The sequence below is a fragment of the Chiroxiphia lanceolata genome, chromosome 16 (genome assembly GCF_009829145.1).
Source record: "Chiroxiphia lanceolata isolate bChiLan1 chromosome 16, bChiLan1.pri, whole genome shotgun sequence".
NCBI classification, from domain to species: domain Eukaryota; kingdom Metazoa; phylum Chordata; class Aves; order Passeriformes; family Pipridae; genus Chiroxiphia; species Chiroxiphia lanceolata.
Genome location: NC_045652.1, coordinates 8,243,531 through 8,265,666, shown reverse-complemented (window position 1 = coordinate 8,265,666; position 22,136 = coordinate 8,243,531). Strand labels below are relative to the sequence as shown.

General features: G+C 42.5%; 1 protein-coding gene across 1 annotated transcript in view; it reads right to left on the bottom strand.

Annotated features, from left to right (window-relative positions):
• Positions 1-2,564: 2,564 nt before the first annotated feature.
• The window catches only part of XYLT1 (xylosyltransferase 1), a 183,574-nt gene continuing 164,002 nt past the window's right edge, over positions 2,565-22,136 (bottom strand). Inside the window, exons 10-11 of the mRNA XM_032704234.1 lie at positions 18,156-18,489; positions 2,565-10,512 (exon numbers count right to left, since the gene is read on the bottom strand). Of these exons, the coding sequence (XP_032560125.1) occupies positions 10,190-10,512; positions 18,156-18,489 (657 nt within the window). The 3' untranslated portion in view covers positions 2,565-10,189. The remainder of the gene's footprint in view (positions 10,513-18,155; positions 18,490-22,136) is intronic.

The window sequence follows — 22,136 nt, the reverse complement described above, 5'->3', positions numbered from 1 at the left end:
CCAAATCCATGTCATATTCCTGCCGCTTTTCAAACGTCTTTTCATTTCCATTCAAGCAGCCTGACAGAGATCCAGCAGGGGACAGCTTCGCTTCCAGATTCACAAATGCTGTGGATCCACATGCTTCCGTGGGATGGGGCAGCCATGGTTCACAGTGAATGTGCACACTGACATCATACTTCAGCTGAAGTGAAAAAATCCGATCTGGCCTTTCGCGGAAGAGGGTGCAGATAGAGGCTTAAATCTGCAAAATGCAGCATACTTTTGGATTGTATTAATACTGTTAATAAATTAACCTGAAACTCCTTGCCCATGAAATTAGGAACCTGGTGTTGGCTCTGCTTTGATTGAGAGCTGCCCAGAACAAACCAGTATTTGGGAATTTACTCCAGGCCACCTGGTGTCTGAGCCTGGTCCCCCCCGGAGTCCCCCTGCTCCAGGTTCAGCCCTTTCTCCCCGGGATGGGATTCACAGTTGGTGCCTGGGCTGTGCCCTGTCTCAGAACCCTGCAGGCAGGGCTCCCAGCCCAGGGCAGCCAGGGGAAACCCTCACTGAAGTGCTAATTTGGCAACAGATTAGCCAAGATCATCTTTCATAGAAGAATAAAATGTTGCCATGTGTGTCTGGTTTAAACTATAGTAGAACCTCACGCATTTTTAATCATTTTTAAATCATTATTAGACAGCAAAGATTTACAGCTGTTTGCATTTGTGAAGCCTAAGATTACAAATAGCTTCTGATTTTTAGAAAATAGGCTACAGATTCTTTAGTAATGGATGAAGGAATGGCAAATATCTGCGTACTGAAACGAAATCCCCATTGTCAAGGCAATTAAATACCTCGTTCCTGTCGCACTTGGTTTACTGTGCAACTATTGGCAGATTGCTCTGCACTAGGTTTTGTGTCATTACTGTGAATTAACCACGTTCTAGACTCTATAAATATTAATTACAATCCCCTCATCTTAGGCATGGCAGATGCAAAGATGTGATGGTGCTGTCTCCAGCAGACAGAGAGGCACAGCCTCTCCTGCCAGCGTGAGGTTGTCGGCAGCTCAGACCATCAGGTCCAGGGCCCATCAGGATTTCTGTGTGTTGCCTCAGAGAGCAGATTCTTGCTGAAGTCTACACAGTGAACAAAACACTTGAACACCTGGTGGCTTGATGTTTTGTGGGTTTTTTTCCTTTTTTCATTTGGACATAATTAAAACAAAGGTGGTGTTTTTTTTTTTTTGTAATATGCCATGACTGTTAGCAGCTGGATGAGGCATAAGCCAGCACAAAAGCAGCATACTTCTTATACCATCTATAAATAAAACCAGCCTTCAAGAGCATGCTTTTTTCTTTTTTTCCTTCCTTTCTCCCCTCCACAAAAAATCTTTTCTTTGTGCCAAGACTAAAATATTAGCACTGTGTTCCCTCCTCTGTTTAAACAGACCTCATTGCATCTAAGTGCCAAAAAAGTGGAATTCCTGAACAGCAGGTGAAAAGAAAACACAAGATCAAAAGCAGTTCTGGCTGCCAAGAGAACCTGCAGCACGGCTTAGGGGGTGCATGAAAAGTCACGCAGACTCCTGGTGGTGTCAAAGACTTTTGGAAGGTCGTCAAGGAGTTTTTTTTCAAGCATCCCACATCAAAAAGCTGTGCTAGGAGACAAACCTGCAATACATTATGAGGATGGTGCTAAAGATACCAGTCACCCACTTTTAGGAGAATTTAACTTTTTCCCCATAACACCCACGGAAGCAGCTCTAAGATATCTGTGCTCTGTGTGGAGACCATGGGTATGGAAATAAATTTAAGTGCTCATACTGGGTGAACATTAGGCAATGGCTGGTTTGGGTCCATAACCCACCAGGGTACTATGAAGAAATGTGTCTTTCTGAGCTCATTCCTTGCACTTAAGGCAAAGGACACATATTTTGCTGCTCTTGTAACCAGCCAGCCTTTACATTAATTCATATTTCTGCACCCAGCTGGATATTTCTAAGCCTGTGACACAGTCCTTTCTCTTTGGCTGATGTGCCCTTTAGAGATCCATGAAAGAAACTGCTCCAACACTTTTCATAGCTGATGGCCTTCAGAGATGAGACCAGTCAAGCTCCTTGTTAATCCCTTCTGACCCTCTGCCTACCATTCCTTGACATCACTAGAAAAGGCAGGGACACTGGCCAAAAAACAGATATTTGATTTTGAAAACAAGGAAAACTTGGCTGAAAAAACTCCGATGTGTCTCTGGATCCCACAGTGCAGGCAGTGCTGGGAGCCCTGTGAAGTTCAACCACCTTCCAACCCTGCACTGGAGGCAGCACCCCAGGTCAGGCTGCAGCTCTGCCTGCCTGTGAGCCATCCTCTGACCAACAGAACTGATTCCCAAAAGGCATCCATGTAATTGCTACAGCTGGGAAATGGAGCCTGAGAAATGACTGACTGGACAGCAGCCCTGGAATCACAGGTTGGAAGTGCTTGGGCCCATTTTTCCTCCTAAAAATTACCAAGCAGCAAAGTTCTTTCAAATAAGACAGACACTGGTGGAGCTGAAAATAACACAAGGTGCACATGTGCTCCTGAAGACAGCCTTTTTAAAATTTTTTTTATTTTAAAACTCTGCATCTGAAAACACAGTATGACAGAAAGCATTTATATACACTGCAGTGTTTTTGGTATAATACAGTATTTCATACATCCATTTCTTTTTCTGCAAAAAAATGTGCTTTGTCGGACAAACAACCAAACTCCCATTGACAAAGAATACAGCTAAGGCACATTGTTTCTGCTAAATGAAAGACAAAAGGGTGCAAAACCGGGTAGTGCAATAATTGTTGAAAATCACATTCTACTACAAGAAAAGCATTCTGACTTTGAACTTTGATTACTGGTCAATTTAAGACATTTCAATATCTCATAAAATACTCCTTTAAATAAATAGCAAAATATCTACATCTTTCAGTGTGTTCCATTTGAATTTCCAATTTTTTTTTAAACTTTCCTGTATATACATGGTTTTCTTTTTTCTTATTCAATAGATTACAAAATATTTCTGTACAATTTTATGCATATTATGATCTATAACAAAATAGTTATTTCTTAAAACTATATTACCACCAGTCTTTGAAAATGACAGAATAGAAATAACTTATTATGGACTATGTTAGGCAATAGAAAAATCCAATCAACCCAAAACAGAACCAAAAGGACAAAGTCAGAAAAATAATTTCATTACATTGAATTAATTATTTTTGTTCCACAAATTCTTGTTTTCCATGTAAACCCTTTGCAGTTGCCTTTGGGTTGTATCTGCATCTGAATACCAAAACAGGATAGGATTTGGGATTCCTAAAAGCCCTGCAGCCTGCCGGGAATATTGGTGCTACTGAAAGACAACAGTTCTCACGGAGAAAAGTATTAAAGAAACCCAACATACACCAGCCTTAGGAGAAGTCATTGGTTTCTGCTGACTTTCACAACCTTTGGATGAAGCTCCAAAAGCCAGATTTTTGGAACTACATTTATGACTCAGATGATACAACCAGACTCCACTATGATCTAAGTGTACTGTTAGATTCCCAACCACCACTCCAAATCTGGCCCCTGTGGTGACATTCTTCAGGTTTTAAGACCATACCATTAAGAGGATATTTCTTCTCCCAGCTACCAGTACAAATCTGAGAGGAATGTTACTACATTGTGTTAAAATGAGTGAAATTACTGCACAATTTGTCTTGTGCATCTGAGAGCAGTCCGTCCTGTTGTAGTCTGAAGATAAATTAAAAGTTATTAGGTTTGTTCTTCATAGGTAATTAAACCACCCTTCCTTATCTACAGTGAGTTGCAAAAGACAGAGCTCATAATTTCCTAAGGTTTATATGAATGTCTGAGCCTTCCTTTTGCCCAAAGGGAAGGTCGTTTTCTTCCTTTAAAGACTGCATTTGTAAGCAATTTCTATTGTATTTGTGAAGTGTAAGCTGACAGCAACACAACTGAGCTGTAATAGAAATCTCAAGGTGCCTTTTATTCATTCCACAACAAACAGAGAAAGTGAGCAAGACACAGACAACACCGAAGTTCCTAACACAGTTTAAGGCCACATTTAGAAAGGATGAAAGTAAGGCTTTCTTTAAGGGGCAACACACTGGATGCCACAATGGGAACAGACACCGAGCGATCCAAAGCCGATAGGATTCACCCACGGAAAAGCTGAAACAACATCCCAGTTTTGGCCAGCAGGTCTGTGCCTTTTTTTTTGGATCTAAGCAGGAAAATAAAATGAAATGCCATAGACATCCTCCTCCGGAATATTCCCAGCAAACTGAAGGTGCTCCCCTAACAAGAGTGCTGTCTTCTCAGTCGAGGGTGTTAATTACAACAGAACCAAAGACAAGCTGAGTCATTACAATATACAAATGCAGCGCAATGAACCGCGCCTAGAATTGTCACTCTGTTATCAGAGGCACCTGTACAGTATCTTGCTGTTTATTTGGCAAGGTTACAAGTAATACTTCTAGGTTTTAACAAAGTAGAAAGAGAATTTTGCATAGATTGTACATTCAGTTCAAGGAGATTTCTGGTACCTTTTTTTGTTGTTCTCAGGTAAACGTGTTTGCAGACACAGTGAGGTAGCAGCTGTGATAGCACCCATGAGCAAAAGAAGGTAACCAAGGCAGAAGCAAAGAGCAGAGTGATGAACACACCACTGTCAGTAGAAAGGAACAGAATCAACGTGGTACCTGCAGCATCACACTGGGAGGATTAACTGGTGCCAACACCACTTAACTGAGACACCCTAATGCTGCCGCCGTGGTCCTGGGTAACATGGGCTGTAAGATTTTGTTACCTCAATTTTAAATGCTCTCAGCCTGATTCTTCTTTCCCTTACTATGATGGTGGTGGTGAAGGTTTTGGAGGCCAATCTCCTCTTCAGTACACCTTCGAAGGGAATTAAAAATCAGCGGGTTTGCTCGCTCTTGAAGAGTCTGCAGGGAAATAGGTGTTGCCCTACAAATTCTTCCTTGCTGCCCTTAACCCTAATTCACATTTTTTTTTTGGCTCCTCTGTGCCTGGCTGTAGCAGCAGCTGCCCTCAGCAGGGCTTTGCAGCAGGTATTCCTGCTCTCAGGAGGCCCTGCTGGCCCCTGGAAGGGCAGTGCACTGTCCCCTCCAACGCTGCATTGCTCCCTACCCGGTGTCACCCCTGGAGCTGTCTTGGCAGAAGCCTGAGGGTTTGGTTTGGAAAGGCTTTTTTACATGATGTTTTCAATTGCCATTTAATATGGGCTTCAGGTAATGTCCTACAAATCCTTAAGACTATATTGGAGGTCTTGAATGGTAGAAATAAACAAATATGGATCATTATCTTTTCACCAGATTGAAGCAAAGGCCAGTGGGAAATGCCACCAGCCACTTCCTACCAGGTCAGTCTTACTCTGTTCCTGAAATAACCAAGTCTCCTCTTACATATATCAGATACCCATGCCTGAAAATCAGGAAAAGGTAACTGCTGGCCTTCACCAACTCCTTCCTGTGTGCAAGTACTGAATGGACTGAAGGCTGCTCTGAAAAGCCAACTTTTCTGGTCTGCAGCAAGGGTTTTCTAAGAAGCTGAAGGGATTTGGCTCACACAAGTATAAAACTTCCTGCTCAGTGGAAAGTGGTGGAGTTGGCCAAGATTTCACGTGGCCAACTCCTGAAGCTTTGGGATCTGGGAAGACAACAAGGAGGGCGTGGTAGCCAGCAGCAAGCTGGCAGTTCTCTGACAGCTGGGATGAAAGAGAATGAGAGAAATCAATAGAAAGCTGGTCCTCATTGCCTGGTCACAAGAAAGATCTTGATCTTGTTTTCTTTTTATCTGGAAAGTCAAAGCTGAGATCTCAGGGTATCAGTGGTTCTCAGCCTTGCTGGGCAGAAGGAGCCCAGTTTGCTCAAAGTTTTGTTGCAGCACAATTTTGTCAAAGTTTTGCTAAGTTTAAGCATCTTCTTTACCCTTCATCTCTCCCTTTGGTCAGGTTTAGACTATCCCAGCTCTGATTCACTGACTTCACAACTCTGCTCACTGTAATCATAGCTAAGAGTGATGAAGGCTTCATTAGCATTGCAATTAGTGCTACAGGAGATGGAGAGAAAGTGAATGCCCATTAGTTGGTCCTTCTGAAGGTGCTGCAGGATCACTGTTAATACACCGTTAAACAACTGTACAGGCATTGTGCACTGTAGCCAATACCCAGGAAAGTCAATTTGTAATACATGAATGCACATTCCTGTATCTCTAGGCTTAGCAAAAACGAAGGCTTAACAACAGGGATACAGGGGGACTTTCTTGTGTAACACTTGCTATCATGAAGGAATTGTTAGAATTCTCTGCTTGCCAAGAGCACAAAAAAATGAAGACATAATTTCAATTCTAAAAAAAACCCCCCTTGAATATCAGGAAATGAAAATGCAAATATTACTACTCAATGTCCAAATGTCATCAAAGAAAGAATTGGACAAATCTGAAAATAAACTGTCATTTGAGCTATTTCGTTTAGCCTCGGGGTTTAACATTACCATATAAACAGGTTTGCATAATGCTAAGACTGACTTTGGACATAATTCATTAAATCACATATGTAGATGTTCTGCATTTTGCCACATTCCCTTTCTGTGTAATACATATTGATCACAGGAGTGTTACATGGCTGTTGTGCAGAATGGGCAGGGAATTTAAACAAGGAAAGCATTACACACAGAGGACAAATGTGTGCCTATGGAAATATAACCCTCTCCCATTGAAAGGAATTTTGATCAAACGTGGCTTTCAGCTGGAATCCTGTTTGGCCAGGACTGTGATTGGAAAATAACACCTGCACATTCAGATGAAGATGGATAACTTGCTTTTTTTTTTATACAAACTGTGGGTCCCTGCTCTGAATTCTCCTTTTTACCAAATGTAAGATCTGTGAAGTTATTCTCTTCTGACATTCAACAATGTTCATCACGGGTTCCCAGTGCTGCTATTTCAAGCCAGAAAAACCACTAAGCAGGACATTGGTCTCAGCAGTGCTGCCACTGATCCCTTCTGCAGAGTCTGACTTTACATGGTTTTCATTCACAACTACAGGACTTTGTAAATGTAGACACAGAGTACCACATATAACTTATGGATCCATGTCTGCACATTAATAGCTATAGTAGAGGTGGTTATTTAGGTCCAGAATTTTACACTGCCCCCAGAAGATTTGCCAAAAATGGCTGCTTATCCTTTCATGAGTTCAAACAGAGACAGCAATTTAACCCTAGCATACTGTCACACCTTTTATGTATGCTGGACTTGACTCTGAAGCCCTCACTCAGCATTAGCACTCTGTGGAAGTTTTGCCTGAGAAAGGACTGCAGGGTCAGCCCCTTCAGCTCTGCATCCCATGTTTTAACAGCAGCACTGGATTGCCAGCTTGCTACAAAACTTCACTGTGTAGATGCTTTTTTCCTTTCAGAAAATAAACTAATAGAAATTTTGCTTTGAGATATTTTAAACCTAGCGTATAATGCAAATGGATATATCAGCAACCATTTATTTTCTTTCCCTTTTCTTTGTACTAAAACAAAATAATTTGCACCTTATATTTTAAACGATAAAAATGGCAGATTTTTTTTCCTAACCACAGAAGACGTTGTCATCTTCTGCTTGGTCTGGTTAGCAATGAAAACTTACCAACAAAGCACTTGAAAACGTTCCTGCTTAAGAATAAAAATAAGTATAAAAATTAAAAACTGAAGTTATCTGCGTGCGTGTGCGCGTGGGTGCACCCCTACATATATGCTTACGTGCAAGACAGACTGAAGATTTTGTGACTACCCTGGTAGCCTTATTGAGAACAAGCACTGCCTGGGCTTGTTAATGAATTTTATTGTGTGCCCTAAATTTGACGTTCTTCATTTAATCTGCAGGGCTTGGACCGTGCAGTTGCCATTGCATCAGTGTGACTAAAGCCCTGGATTTCACAGTGAGGATTGGAGGTCCCCAGAAAAGATGAACTTCACAAAGGAATGTTAGATTAAAAACAAGCACTCTTAAAAACCCCTACTGAATAGGAAATAACACTGTGATTCTATTACATAAACCTGTTGGCAACCCCGGTTTCAAACACGCTTGCCTCTAGAGCTGGTTGAAAAGCTGGAGCATTATCTCGAGTGAAATATTTCAACCAGTTCTCATTGCTACAAACTTCCCTAAAACTACGGCTCATGACTGTCAAAATCAAGACAAAAAAAGAAAGGGAGGTGTGAGGGGAGGAAGGCCTTTTCTTAATAAAGGCAGCTTCAGTTAGTAAAATAACATAATCTTCAAGCTGCAAAGGCAGCACCTACTAATTAGTCATTGACTAAAACATAAATAATAAATACCTAAATTGTTCCTTCTATGCATCCATTTTTGTGCCAGATAAACATTTCAGTGCTCTGCCTTAATGCCAGCACAGCTGACACCACAATTTCAAGTCCAAAGCAAACTGCAAGTAGCTTTAAACCAATATGACAGAGAGATTCTACAAGTCACTGGGATCTGTGTGTTACAGTCATACTGCAATTGTTGTTTAAAAGGGAATTCAACCTTCCTGTGAGATTTGATTATGGAATGATTTAAGGGTCTGTTTCCCTCCTGATGTGCACACTTTACTCTCAGCAGAAAGTCAGCCATGCACACAGAAAGGTGAACAGACACCTTACTCTGTTACAGCAACAAGACTTCTTTCCTAATTACCCAATAGCTTCTAATGGCCTTTTTGGGCTCTGTTGCTAATAAGAGATTATTACCACAGCAACAACAACAAAGTGCATGTTTTTGCTAAGGTAAAATGCATTAGTTGGAGATGAATTTGCATACAAAACCTGTATTTGAAAAAGTTCTTGGAACGTAAATTAATTTTTTCCTACTATAGAAAATGCAGGATAAAATGATGCAAAATATGCCTATTTAAAACAGGATGCAGCTTGCTAAGAATTTTGAAGACAGGCAAGGGTAGACTGACAGAATAAAGTAAAAGCAGAGAGAAACATGGCATTGCTCTCCTTTCCATTCAGCTCCTGGCTTTGGGCAGGGACTCACGTCCTGCACAGCCTTCCAGATGCCCTGCACAAGCCTAGAAGGATCCTTCTTCACAAAGAGATGGAGATCTGAGACCAAGGGAGGGAATTAGTGTTAAGACTTACTAGCCACTACTCAAATTAGGGAAGAAACCTGTTCTTGCAGATTTAGGTCCCAGTTTGATCATTTCACTGGTTCTGTGCAACTCCATCGCCTGAGAAAAAACTCAGCTCAGCTCATGAGCAAAATCAGCAAAGGATGTGTGCAGATACATCACAACCCACCCCAACCTACACATGCACACCTGCTGTACTGGCAGTCTGTGAAAATGTTTAGGTGGGCTCAGAAAATACCTGCAGATTTGAAAAGGCTGAAATTCAAAATACTTCTTTTTTCTTTAATAAATACTCTTACTACGCTGACCCTGAACCCGACTGCATGAGACAGAAAAGACTAATACAGCAAAACACTGATTCCATTTAAGAGTTGTTAGTGAAATTAGTCTAAAAAATCTCTGAAAGTTTCTCCTTTTGCTTGTTTTTTTCTAACTGGGGTAACAGACATCAGCTGAGTCCAGAATTACTTTGTGTTATTAAAAGCCAGAGGGATGGTGTACCGTAATTATTTCACGTTCTGTGAGGTCATGTGGCCATACAGGCTCCAGCCTGCAGTAACCGACCTCTGGGAATTTTGCTGTGATTTATTCATGGTAGCAAAATAATGAAAACCTATGAAATAGCAGAGGTACAGACGAATTTATTTTTAAAAAATACTTTTAGCAGCTGCTCCTTCACTGCCGTCTCCATGGCTTGGCACTACTGTTTCCAAACCCACAAGACAGTGGGTGCAGCAGCACGTGGTACAGCTGGGTCCCCACGGGACAGCACAGGCCGTGGGACACGTGAAGCTGCTCCCAACAGAGCTGATGGAGAGGGCAGTGCCAAAGGCCTTGTCTGAAATTCTTTTTTTTTTTTTAATTTTTTTTTCTTTTAAGTGAATTATATATTGCAATAGGTAACAAAAAAAATAAATGTAACATTCCCTTAGGTTTCTGAAATCTGGTGCGAGATTCACACAGAAGCAAGGTTAAATTCCCTTTTAAAACCCTATGCCGGAGCAGGGTGCACCGGATGCTACCTCAGGCGGCCGTCGGGTTTGACGGGGCCCAGCTCAGATTTGGGGTCCGGGCTCAGGGAGCTCCAGGCTGTCTGGGTACAGCCCTGCATGACCGGGCAGGCGGTGGGGCCGACGCTGCAGATGTCCACGGCTGACCAGACGCTGCCCACCAGAGAGTCCACCCAGGCCTCCAGCCGGGCGCCCACGAGCCCCGCGTTCCTCTTGGCCTGGTCCACGCGGGCGGCGCTGATGGGGATGTTCAGGACGGGGTTCAAGCCCTGGAAGCTCTGCTCCATGTATGCGTTCTTTGGAGGCCCGCTGTGATACTTCATGGCTTCCTCTGGAAATGCACAAATAAACCCAAAAGTTAGTGCATAAAAAACCCAACATTAAGGATCTAAGGGTACAGCAAACAAAAAGACCAAGGTTAGTGGTGCAGTGTGGCTCATCTCCCCAGCACTGAGGACATGCTGTGTCCCAGGGATGACTGGCTGTGCTCAGCACTGTAAGTTCTGCTCACCCTGAAAGCACTGCCTTAGCAGGGGGAGCTCTGAGCCCGAAAGCAGCATCGCCCTTTTCATCAACACGTACAACCAGCATCCTCAGAGCTGTAGAACACCCAGCCATGGCTGCACTCAAAATGAGGAAACAGTTCAAGGATACTTGGTGTGAAAGGCTGCCAATCCCTGTCAGGCCTTCAAGTGCTATCATTGATTTATCTAGGAGGAAGAGCCGAGATCTCAGACTGTTTTGTGTTTTTTTTCTCCCCTAAACAGATGAACCTTGACCAGTTGTGGAAAAGTCACAGCATTTCTTAGCTCTGTCTGCCATTCCTGGCAACACCATGGCCTTGGACAGACCAGAACCGTAATGAAATACGTGTAGCCCCAATATCATTCCTGGAAGAGCTCCAGTCTCCCTGGGAAAGAATTCTCTCATGACAATTATATTTCAAGCACTTGGGCTGAACAGTAGATCACAACCATTCCCTAATGACACTTTTCTTTGCATTGTGGTTGCTTTCCTTACAGTAAGCCTTCTATCTCAGCAAAATGCAGTACAATATCCCAAATCTGCAATATTGCAGTAAAAATCAATGTCAGGCTGTGACAATGCTCTCAATGACCCAAACTGGACACTGTGGGTCAGGCTGCCTGTGTCTAAAGTTGTCTGACTTCTGAAGGTCTGTGAGTGCACTGAGGTGCCGCTCATAAAATCAGAATGGGACCCTCCAAAAATGTTCACCGAGTGCCTCTTGGGAGCAAATTTCCAACCATCTCTTCCTGTTCTCAGCTGCCTTCCCCAGCATCCTCGCTCTGGCAGCACAGAGGATATGTTTAGCTCTGCCAACAGACACACTGTCTAGAACAGAAAATGGGCCCATTCAGGGCGCTCCAGGCGAGGAAAGCCACCGTGCACAGCGAGCGTCAGAGGCCAGGAATTACATATTCACGGCTACAATTCCTTCCACATGTCCTTGCTGCTTGCACTGCAGCCTGACACTGAGTCCTTTCTTCCATGCAGAGGACAGTATCTCAGGTGCTGGCAATAAATCCCTATATTTATTCAGAGGGAAAAAGGGACGTTTAATTGGAGCTTTGCTGTTACATTCGCAAAGTCTTTAATGTCAAATACTGTTCAATTCCATTACTGCAAATCCCCAATTAAACTTGTTCAGCACATCCACATCACCATTATACATCACTTAACTGTTCCTGTGTCCATCTAACCTCCTCTTTTTATTTTAAAAGGTAGATATCCACAATAACCTCTCGTCAAAATGAATTAGTTCCACGCACATGTGTCAGGAGTGTGTTCTGCCAGAGCACTGCATTTTAAGAAACAGAACAAATATACGTGATTAAATTTCCTTCTTTGGAAGCAATTAAATATGGAAGACTGTTTGTCAACATATTAATTAAATAGGAACATTCTGAGGAAAAATCCCCAAATAAATAAGAGTTGGCATTACTAGCAGGATCATCTGATAGAAACAGGCAATTCATTGAGCTTGTTGAATCAAAGCCTGTTGTGCATGTGTTTAGTGCATGGAACAAGAGAGATCTTTATTTAGACATGAAACAGGATGAAATGGAACTTGCTCTTCTGTCTGGCTCAGCCTTGCACTTGTCCCAGGCCTCAGGACTTGGTGGATTATCAGGACTGGAAGGAATGAAAACTAAAGAAACCACAGGACCCAGTGCTTGGCAGTGCAGCACACACTGTGTTAAGGGCTTCCACTGCCCACAGTGAAATGTGCTCTGATGAACCCCGACCTGGTACTGGGTAGGGGATTGTCTGGCCCCACAGCAGAATGTCACCCCAGGCTGGGTGTCAGCACGTCCTAGAAAGGAAAAGCTGGGTAACAGCAACCTGTGTGCAGAGTTACATACACTCATCAACAGGAAATGATGAGGATTCGACCCAGAACCCTCTCCTGGAGCCTCCAGGTCTTTGTTGAACAGTTCATAGGAGAAAGCAAGGAAGATGCTGCTCATCCAAGTGATAGCAGATGTGTGCTGTTCCTCTGTGCATTAAAGGAAAAACAACAGAGACAGAACCATGATTCTGTAACTTACTGGGCTGGTACAGGAGAGGGACAGTGTGGCTCCCAAGCCCTGAAATGCTGTAAAAACGAGGCTGGAGCCACTGGGTGTGCTGTTAATGCACTGACAGTTCAGTAAGTGTCATGAGCAAGAGCTTGTGAAAAAATAAGAACATAAGGCTTGCCTCTATGAGAGGTGCATTTAGACATTTAAATCTGTATGGTTAGAGCAAACAATTCAAAATTAGCTGAACTGCAGACATTAAGCCAGACTTTTTTGCCAGCAAGCACATCCAAGCAGCCCTTTGACTTCAGGAGGATATGCATCAATGCGAAATATATTCCACTGGCTCTAAAATATAGCTTTAAAAAACGTGGTTATTTTTGTCCCCCATTTTTATTTGCTCTTTACTCTGGGAGGGCACATTTCTCAACTGACTTTTCTTGGTATAACTTGTTTGAACTAAACCATAGCCAGCCGCACAGGCTGGGATTTCAGAATTTTTGTGTGGGTTTGTTCTTCATTTTGCAGAAAAAGCAAATGAGTTCAGACAGAGAGTGGGCTAAGGAATGAAAAATGTGGTTACCTTGGTACACATTAGGGTGCTAGACCTGTGGGTTTTTTAAAGCAACACAGAATGTACAGCTTTATTTCTTTACTTGAATTGTGCTGAAACCCTCTGGCAAAGAGGTAATTTTTTATTGACATTTTGTTTGTTTTCTCTTGCAGCAAACAAGACAGTGCTGCATTTGCTCATTGTGGAGCTAATCGACTCCTTGTCGGCTGGATCTGAACTAAATTTCAAAGCAAATCCCTATCTCCAGGGTTTTTCTCGGAATGATGATTCCAGGGCACGTCTGCTCTTCTGCAGTCGTGCGCCTGCCTGCTGCTGTTACTGCATTTATCAAGAACATGTCATGTTACCTCTGGTTAATTTAAAGAAATCACAGCAGTTTTGACACAAGTTGCCACCCACTTTATAATCTGTATAGATGCAATTAGAATTGATTGAGCCACTGCAAACAACCAAGGGCAAAACAAAGGTTTCCCAGTATATACTAATTGAGATGATCTATAAATATGGATTAGGTTAAAAGGCCGTTGAGGTGCCTGTGTGCATCGCCTGTGTCTGCTAATGCTGTCAGGCTTTGAAAGGGCTGGCTGCAGTCTGGGGGCACAGGGACAAGGCACTGGTGTTTCAGGCTCCCTGGGAGCAGCAGAGATCAGCAGCTCCACGTCCAGGACATGCCATCAAGCTGGGAACTGAGCAGGAAAGGTCTCTCTTAAGGCAAAGGAGGAGGTTGCTCTTCTTCACTGCCCTCCTTGCTTGAAGAAAGAAGGGGTTTATGTATTCATTTATTTATTTATTTTCAATCCAGAGTTTACTATCATCTTGAGGTTTTGGGGCTTTTTCTGCCTCGGAAGTGAACCTGCCCCCTGGCTCACCATAACCTATTTGGCTTTAATGGAGCAGGCACTATCCATTAAACGTATGACAACTCATTATCGGCGCTCCAGCTGGGAGAGCGCTGTGGAAACTTTACCGTGAATATAAACTCCAATTTAAAAATGAAATTGCTTTGCCTTTTTCTCTGCCCCTCCCTGTGAGCCCAGGAGACATGTAAGATCACACTTGGCATGACTTTTACATGGCCTTTGTAGAGCAGGGAAGGGGGAAAAGTGGGATGATGGGGATGCAGAGCCAACCTCTGCTGAATTTGCTGTTTTCTTAGGACTTGAAATCTGCTGGGTAGCTTGGATTATAGTCTGTGAACTGCTGGCTAAATGCTCTGAATTATACCTGTTGTTTGGCTCTGCCTCTGCAGTCCCTATGCAGGGGACCTGGACATCTGGCCTCAAGTCTGCAAGCTGTGCTTAAATTCAGACTGCCTAAAGCAGACAGCAAGAGTCTCCCACTCCTGTCTGTCATCACTGCTAGTGATCTTCTACTGATCTGCTCCCTGTTTTGTCTCCTCCACATCCCATTCCCTCTTAGCCTTGGCACAATTACTCCTAAAGCATCCTGCTGGTCCTTGGCAGCCCTCCTGTGTCCTTAAAAGAAGCATGGAGTACTTGGCTTTAACACACTCGACCATATGGTGAGAAACTCAAAATCATTTTTTAGAAGAATAAACTGGAATCTGTCTGTGCAGGACACAGAGGGAAGGGGACTCTGGTGGAGTGAGTGAACCTGATATCTCCAAATGATTTATCTCACAAATTCAACTAATTTCCTTTATTTTTTTTAACTTCCTCCAACTTCAATACTTGAAAGCATTCCTGAGCCAAAGGATCTGCTGAAGGCAGAGCTGATCAGTGACAACTCAGAGTAGAGAAAATAGACACAGATCTGGATGACTGGAAGGGGGAAGAGGAGCAAGAAAGAATAAATAACATTAGATTATAGATTTCCCACTGAAATAGCTTTGGGAGCCTCGTTTACAACAGAAATACCCCAAACAGCATCCCCAGTAATTCCATGTAAGATCCGATCTCCTTCGGATCCAGGTTTTGAAAAGGTCAATGAATCTATGCTTTTAAAACAATTTACATTCTATCAGTTATGCTCATTTGGACACAGTATCAAAGAAAACACATCCTCCTGATTTCCTTCTGTGGTTTTACTTGCATGCACAGAATTTAGGCCGCAATTAATAAATAAATGGAAATAGAAAAATGAATAAACTAGTGGCATATGCTGCTTTTATAAACTGCTAAACAAAACATCTTTGCTGGCAGCTGTCCCTTGATAATTTTTTTATTTTGAGTTGCAATAATGAATTTTGAGAGTCATGATACAGGAACAAACATGTTTCACTTTGATTATTCAAAAGAAGAGGAAGTGTTTCCCTTCATGACGCTGGGAAACCAAAAGCAACTTTCCCTTGTTGTGCTCTGGGCTGAAGTGATGTGTAGGTGAGCACTGATTTAGGAAATACAGGGATTGTTGTTGTGTCCTTGTTCTCAAGGTATAAGATTTTAGTGGCTGCTGCCAGATTTGTGCAAATGCTTTTCAGAATGACACAAGCAAGTTGCACACAAGACCATGGACAGATTTTTATGTACATGGGCTCCAGTTTCTACATCTGGAGTGTATGAGACAGAGGGGCCCAAATCATTATTGAGGAAATTACATGCAAAGAGGTATGAAAACTATCAGTCATTCAAAAAGCTTCTGGAGTAGCAAATTACTTTCCAGGGCAATCTTTCTGACAAGGGCTTTTTTTTCCCAGGGGGGAGAGGGTGGAGGTTGTTGCTGGTGGTGAGGGAGGATGGCTGAAAGAACAAAATTTTAAAATCTCTGTTAAAACATATTCCCCTCCTCTGCTGACAACTCCTGGCTAAGTCTGATGTATGTTTTATTTTAAATGTTAAGACAAGAATACTATTCCTTCATTTTAGAAGATTTCTGGCAGTTTTTTCATTGTTTACAGTAACAGAAATCGTTCTTTTAGGAGTTCTAATTCTTCTGTCATACTCTCAAAATGCCTTTACTTGGCAGAGAAAAATGTATTTAAATAATAAAGTGGTGACAAACTGACAAAAGCTGGAAATCAAAGCTAAATGACAATTGCCTGCACAGAGCACAGTTGTGTCTGAGACAGAAAGCCTTAAAAACCAAGCAACAGGAATTTGCATTGTAAATACAATTCTAACTACAGTGGAGTTGTCACTACCTGCCCTTGTAATTAATTTTCTTCTCTACCTCCATGCCTCTATCATCTAGAGATTATACATCAGATCATCAGTAGCAAATAATTCCTGAGACTTTTTTCCTAGACAATATTGTTCTCAAGCTTTATATTTCATTCCTGTAGCAGATTCTAGTTACCATATGAATGAACAAGGCTCTTCAACAAAAAATACGAGCCAGATCTTCTCCCAGTGTATCAATGGGCAGTACATAATCACTACATCATTTCAGTGGAATTATTCCAGACTCAGAGTTTAGACCAAAGGGAGTTTTGCCTTTATACCATAAAGTGTGGGCATAGTGTCTGAGACACGTTTACCTGCCCATGGGGCTCTCACGTTATAGGCAAAAGTAGCAAGGTTACTTGCTACATGCCATGTTTTCCATCCAATTTATGTCTTAGAAGTTAAATTACCAAAGAACATGGAATTCATTAATTTCCAGGAGACAAGTCAGGAACAGCTGCGTTTAGAAGCAGGTTGCCTCAAACTTTAAAAATGTATTCCTTCTACACGTGGTGTTTGTTCACAATTTATCACTGCCTATTAGCTAATAACAAGAGCAGGTTGGAGGTGGTTTAGTTTCTGCTTAAGAAACGATGCCACCAAATGTTAGAAGCAGAAATCAGTAAGTTTGCTCTTCTGCTGGGAGCTGTGTGGAATCAAGCTCCTGTTGAGTGAGATAAGGGCTGCATTAGCTCTCAGCAGTTGTCTGTTGGTGTTTGCATTACAGAAGCAGCACGTTGTGCTGGAAGGTAAATGCCTGACTCAGTTTATTTGCTGCCTTGTCAGGAAGAAGAAGTTCTGAAAACTTAATAGGATCATTCATGTATCCAGTAAATTTAAGATGTCTAAAGTTATGAATATTAATACTGGGCAGATGGAAGCACTTGTGCACGTTAAGAAGAATGGTAAAGATATTCAGAGCAACATGCTTGTTTTGATCTTACTGAATAAGAAAACAGGTGTGGCTGTAAAACATTCCCTCTTCTCCCAGCAGTGTCCTGGACACTGGCTGCAGACCCTGGCACTTAGATGATGCCTGTGCCATGCAAACTCCTGCTGGAGCCTGCAGACGCTGGCATCCCCAAAACGACCTCTGGATTTGGATGGCTCAGGGCTGCTCTGGCAGGGAAAAAAAAAAAAGGTTTCTTTCTAAAACTTGTCAGTGTGGGTCTGATCCCAGGATTGTATCCATAGATATTTCTGTAACAACTGCTTGGCACGTACTGAGCAGGTATCAGGCAAGAGTGAATGCCTGGACCTGACAATATGCCAGGTGAGCTCTGGCCTAGGGTAATTTTGCCTAATTCAGCATTTTGTGTGCTAATGCTTTCATTGTTAAACACACAAACTTTGTCATGAAAACAGTTTAAACGTCTGTAACTCTGTAAGAGCAAATGTGAATGAAAAGCAGCACAGAAAGGTCAATTTTTCTTTCTGTTTCTAAATGATGGCTTTTACAATAGCTGTTAGATTACTGAGAGTCTGAAGTTCTCTGGATTCTGAACTGTGCATATTTTAAAGATATAAACAGTCTTTTGTTCAAAGTGGCTGTGTTTTACAGACTGGATATAGACACTTCTACTTGTCTTAGTGCAGAAGTTTCTTCTGATTTAGTATCTATAAAATTCCTTTCTTATATCCTTTTCCAATAGAGTGCTACTTCATTTTTAACAGCGGCATTTACAGTGAGTACAGACCCAATAACTGTATTATTCCTACAGCAAATAATAAAACTTACCTTGTTTGATAGGCTGCTGATTGGAGAAGGTGAGAGGAGTAACAAGGAATTTGGTTTCAGCTACCTGTACCCAGTGGTGTAGAATTTTTATTGTCCAGACACCAGGTCGCAGGGGCAAATTCAGAGGTGGTTTGTAGTGAGTAAACTCGGCACTGGATTCAATAAGAATATCATATGTTGCTGCAATTACATTAATAGGATCCACCCAGATGACAGTCACAGTGACGTTGGGGCCTTTTCCCCATTTCTGCATGCCCACTGGCTCATCTGTTGGCCCGAGGAGTCCTCCAAAATTCCGGAAGAGCCTTTCCTTGGCGTCCCATTCGGTGCCAATCTGAAATGGAAGAACACACTGCTGCTGGCATCACCTCTGTAAGCATCTCAGACCCTTGTGTCAAATAAGGGCTCTCAAGAGACACAAATCACATTTCTCTAATGACATGAATTATACATACATATAAAAGCTGACAGCAACATGACCTAAGATGTTGTGTACAGTGTGTACACAAATTGTGAGAGAACCTCGAATGCAAGGCTTGCTTTTTTGGTCCACTTTTGATGGATAAAAAGGTTTCCTTTATCTTAAGGGTGACATAACAGGCTATAGCAGCTCCCTCTTCCTTCCACAGAAGCAGTCAGTAAGGGACCAAGCCTAGTGACCGAACACGGGCTATGCACATAAAAAAAATCTGACCCATCATCTCCTGGGTCATGGAGATGTACTACACATGAGAGATGGAACCTGCAGTAGAGACCTAACCAGCTACTGCTGAGACCAGGAAAGAAGCTTTTGCTGCTGACTTTAGGACAAGTCACATCAGGTCCTTTACTACAATCCATCCATGAGATGCTGTCTCCTTGCACTCCCTGCCTGCCTGATGTGGGAAGTTATTTCTTGTAATCTCTTTTCTTACTGTCATAACAGTGACATTGTTTTTTATTTATTCACTAAGGAACAGTAAACCAGATGATTCACAATCTACTGTAAATATTTAATGGACTTTTTCCTAGCAGCTTTCATATTTCAATGCTCTTTACATGAATTTCAGTGGTTCACCCATAACCTGCTGGACGACATAAACTTACAAGCTATTGCCATTAAACCCTTCATAGTCCTTCAGGTCTTCTTTTGCCTTAATCTCTAGACAGTGTAGATGACTGAAGGGTTGATTTGTTCCATGTACAGAAACCACGTGATTCTCTCAAGTGGCCTCTAGAGATCCATGCACACCCAGGAGGGATCCCCACTTTCAGAATATATGTGGATATTGCAGATTCCACCAACACAGAGCTGTCCTTGTCCCTAAGCTTCACCTCACAGGGGCATGGTCAGAACCTGCTTTCTCGAAAGCATAAGAAATAAGTGTAGCTCATTTGCTTCAGAGATTTTTCTTCTTGATTTCATCTCATTTCATGAGAATAAGTGATTCCAGTATAATGCCAAAATCCCCACAAATCCCCAAAACATAACAATTACCTGATGCCTATTACTACTGATACCTGTACTGGAAACTGTCCAGTCTCTAGTCTCTTCTAAATAAATCCCTGTGGTTGGCAGACAAATTACAGGAGGACTGAAAGCAAAAAGCTACAAGGTCAGTAAAATAAAACCCTACCATCCTAAATCCATCTGTCATCATATGAATTCTTCCTACCGGACTATGACACTGCAGAATATGAGACAAAATGAGCCTTCCACTACTCTGCAATCAACACAGCATTTCTGGTATTTCAGAGGTATTTCACCCAGCACACCAGCTAATCAAACCAGACAGCGTAGCCCAGATATCAGACTCAGGCATCAACTGCCTTGAGGAGCTGTCAGTGCATACTCTCCTGACAAGACTGACTGAATATATATGGAAATAAGCTGAGAAAGAAAATTTCCTGACCAGATCTTATTATCTACTCTGCCAACCTTCACTGACTGCAGCCGTGTCACACCTACTGGTGCTCAAGAGACCTGGAAATAATAAAGCCACAAAACGTGAAACAAATCTACACCCTCCTGGGCAAAGAAAAGCCTCTAAGGAAGCTCTTTCCACTACATTCGATATTTCTTACTGAAGAACTCCTTGAAGAAAACTTACTTCATCCTCGAAAATTAAACGTTCATTCCTGACATCCAACTATTTCCCCTCTCTTTAGCCTTTCATCCCTGGGAAAAGAAATCAGAAAGTTACAGTCCCCTTGCTCCAGCCTCCAGGTGACACTGCTCAATACCAGGTTGCACAAAAGATGTTGAGACGTGTTCACGTGCACAAAGGTTTATTTATTAGAGTGCTCTGTAAAAGAGCTTTTGGGGAAAAAATATAACAAAATCATTGTCTGGCTGCTAAGCTTTGTGCAAACCAAAAGTTACGGCCAAAGGGCTGGGGAAGAGAGAAGGAAAGGACAATTGCCTCCCATGAGAGCCTGTCACACCGTTGTCAGGGTGTGCAGGTCCATGAAACAACAGCACAGAATCAAAAGGAGGGCACAGGGCAACAAAAAGGAGGCACCCGGGCACCCCTAACCCCCACGTGCCCCAAAGCCAGGGCTCACACCAAGGCTCCACAGGCACCTTGGGGAAGGGAAAGGCAGGGACCTGTACACATCTTCTCACGGGATCTGCCCTTTATGTCTGGTTTCCAGCTGGGGACATACTTTCCCAAGCTGCTCAGCTTGCAGTACAGCTGCTTTTAGAAGCAAGGTATTTTACAGGGAATTTTACTTAAAGCACTGGTTAGAGGTTCATACCTCTTCCCTTGAACTTTGCACAGCTGAGCTCCCAGGATCGAGATGTCTGGTTTTACAGGGCAAGAGATACTACAGTCCTATAATAATTTTCACAGTCCCTTAAAACATTGTTAGTAGGCTTTCACTTTCAAATGGAATACACAAAGTATGGGATGGAATCGAGCAGTAATGAAAATCTAATAAATTATGAAGGGATGTGGCACAGAAACCGACATTTTTCACATCATTATTTTAATCACCATTAGTTTGGGCTTCAAGAGCAAGCACTGTGCACAGGGTATGTTTGGAAAGCTGGAAATGTTTCATTGCCTTAAAACTTCTGTTTCTATCCGTTTGGTCCCAAGATTTTCCCAAGATAAATTATGCCTTGATTATGGGTTTGTGTCTCATTGCTCACCACAAACAGGACCATTAGGTTCACACAATACACACTAATTGCCTGCCACCTAGTTTATTTTATTTTCTGTGATGAATCACAAGTCTTAACAAGACCAGAAATGAACTTAGTGTTCATCTGATAGACAGGGAGCTGAGACTTTTGGTTCTGCACAGCAAATAAATCTCCTGCCCTCCTTGGAAAAGTTGCCTGAACCCAGGCTGGCAGGACACATACTGTGTGCATTGTGCACAAGCCAATTTTAGGAGGTGTGGGAGTTTCACACTTGGAAATCATCTCTCTCGGATTTCCTCTAAGTTTATTTTACTTCACTGAGCCCAAGGCTGAGTGCAGAACACTGTCATTAACCCACCAGCCGTGGGGCAGCCCAGCTGGCCCATTTCTTTCCACTCGTCTCTCCATGGTGTGTGGTGAAATCTGCTCCTCGGGAGGCAAAGTCTGAGAAGCCAAACAGAGGAGCAGAGGGCAGGAAGCACTGACTGGAGAGATCCCATCATCTCTGCTGCAATCTCAGTTGTGCATCAAGGTCACAAATACACTCGGGAGCACACTCAATGCAGCGTATTTGTGCTCTTCCTGCTGGTCCCGCTGGTGTGAGCTGGGAGAGGGAAGAAAGCTCCCAGATAAAACAGCCCCATTCAGCTTTTTAATTCCTGCCAGATCATGGGGTGAAAGTTGTTGAAGAACCAGCAGCTCTATGTCCCAATAAGCACAAGTCTTAATTCTCATTTCTGTGAACACTAATGCCCTCCCATCTTAGCTAAACTGCTAAGTTTGTTTTCCACTCGCTGGACTTTGACAAAGCAGTGGTATTTTAATAAGCTGTAGCAGATCAGAGCTTTCCA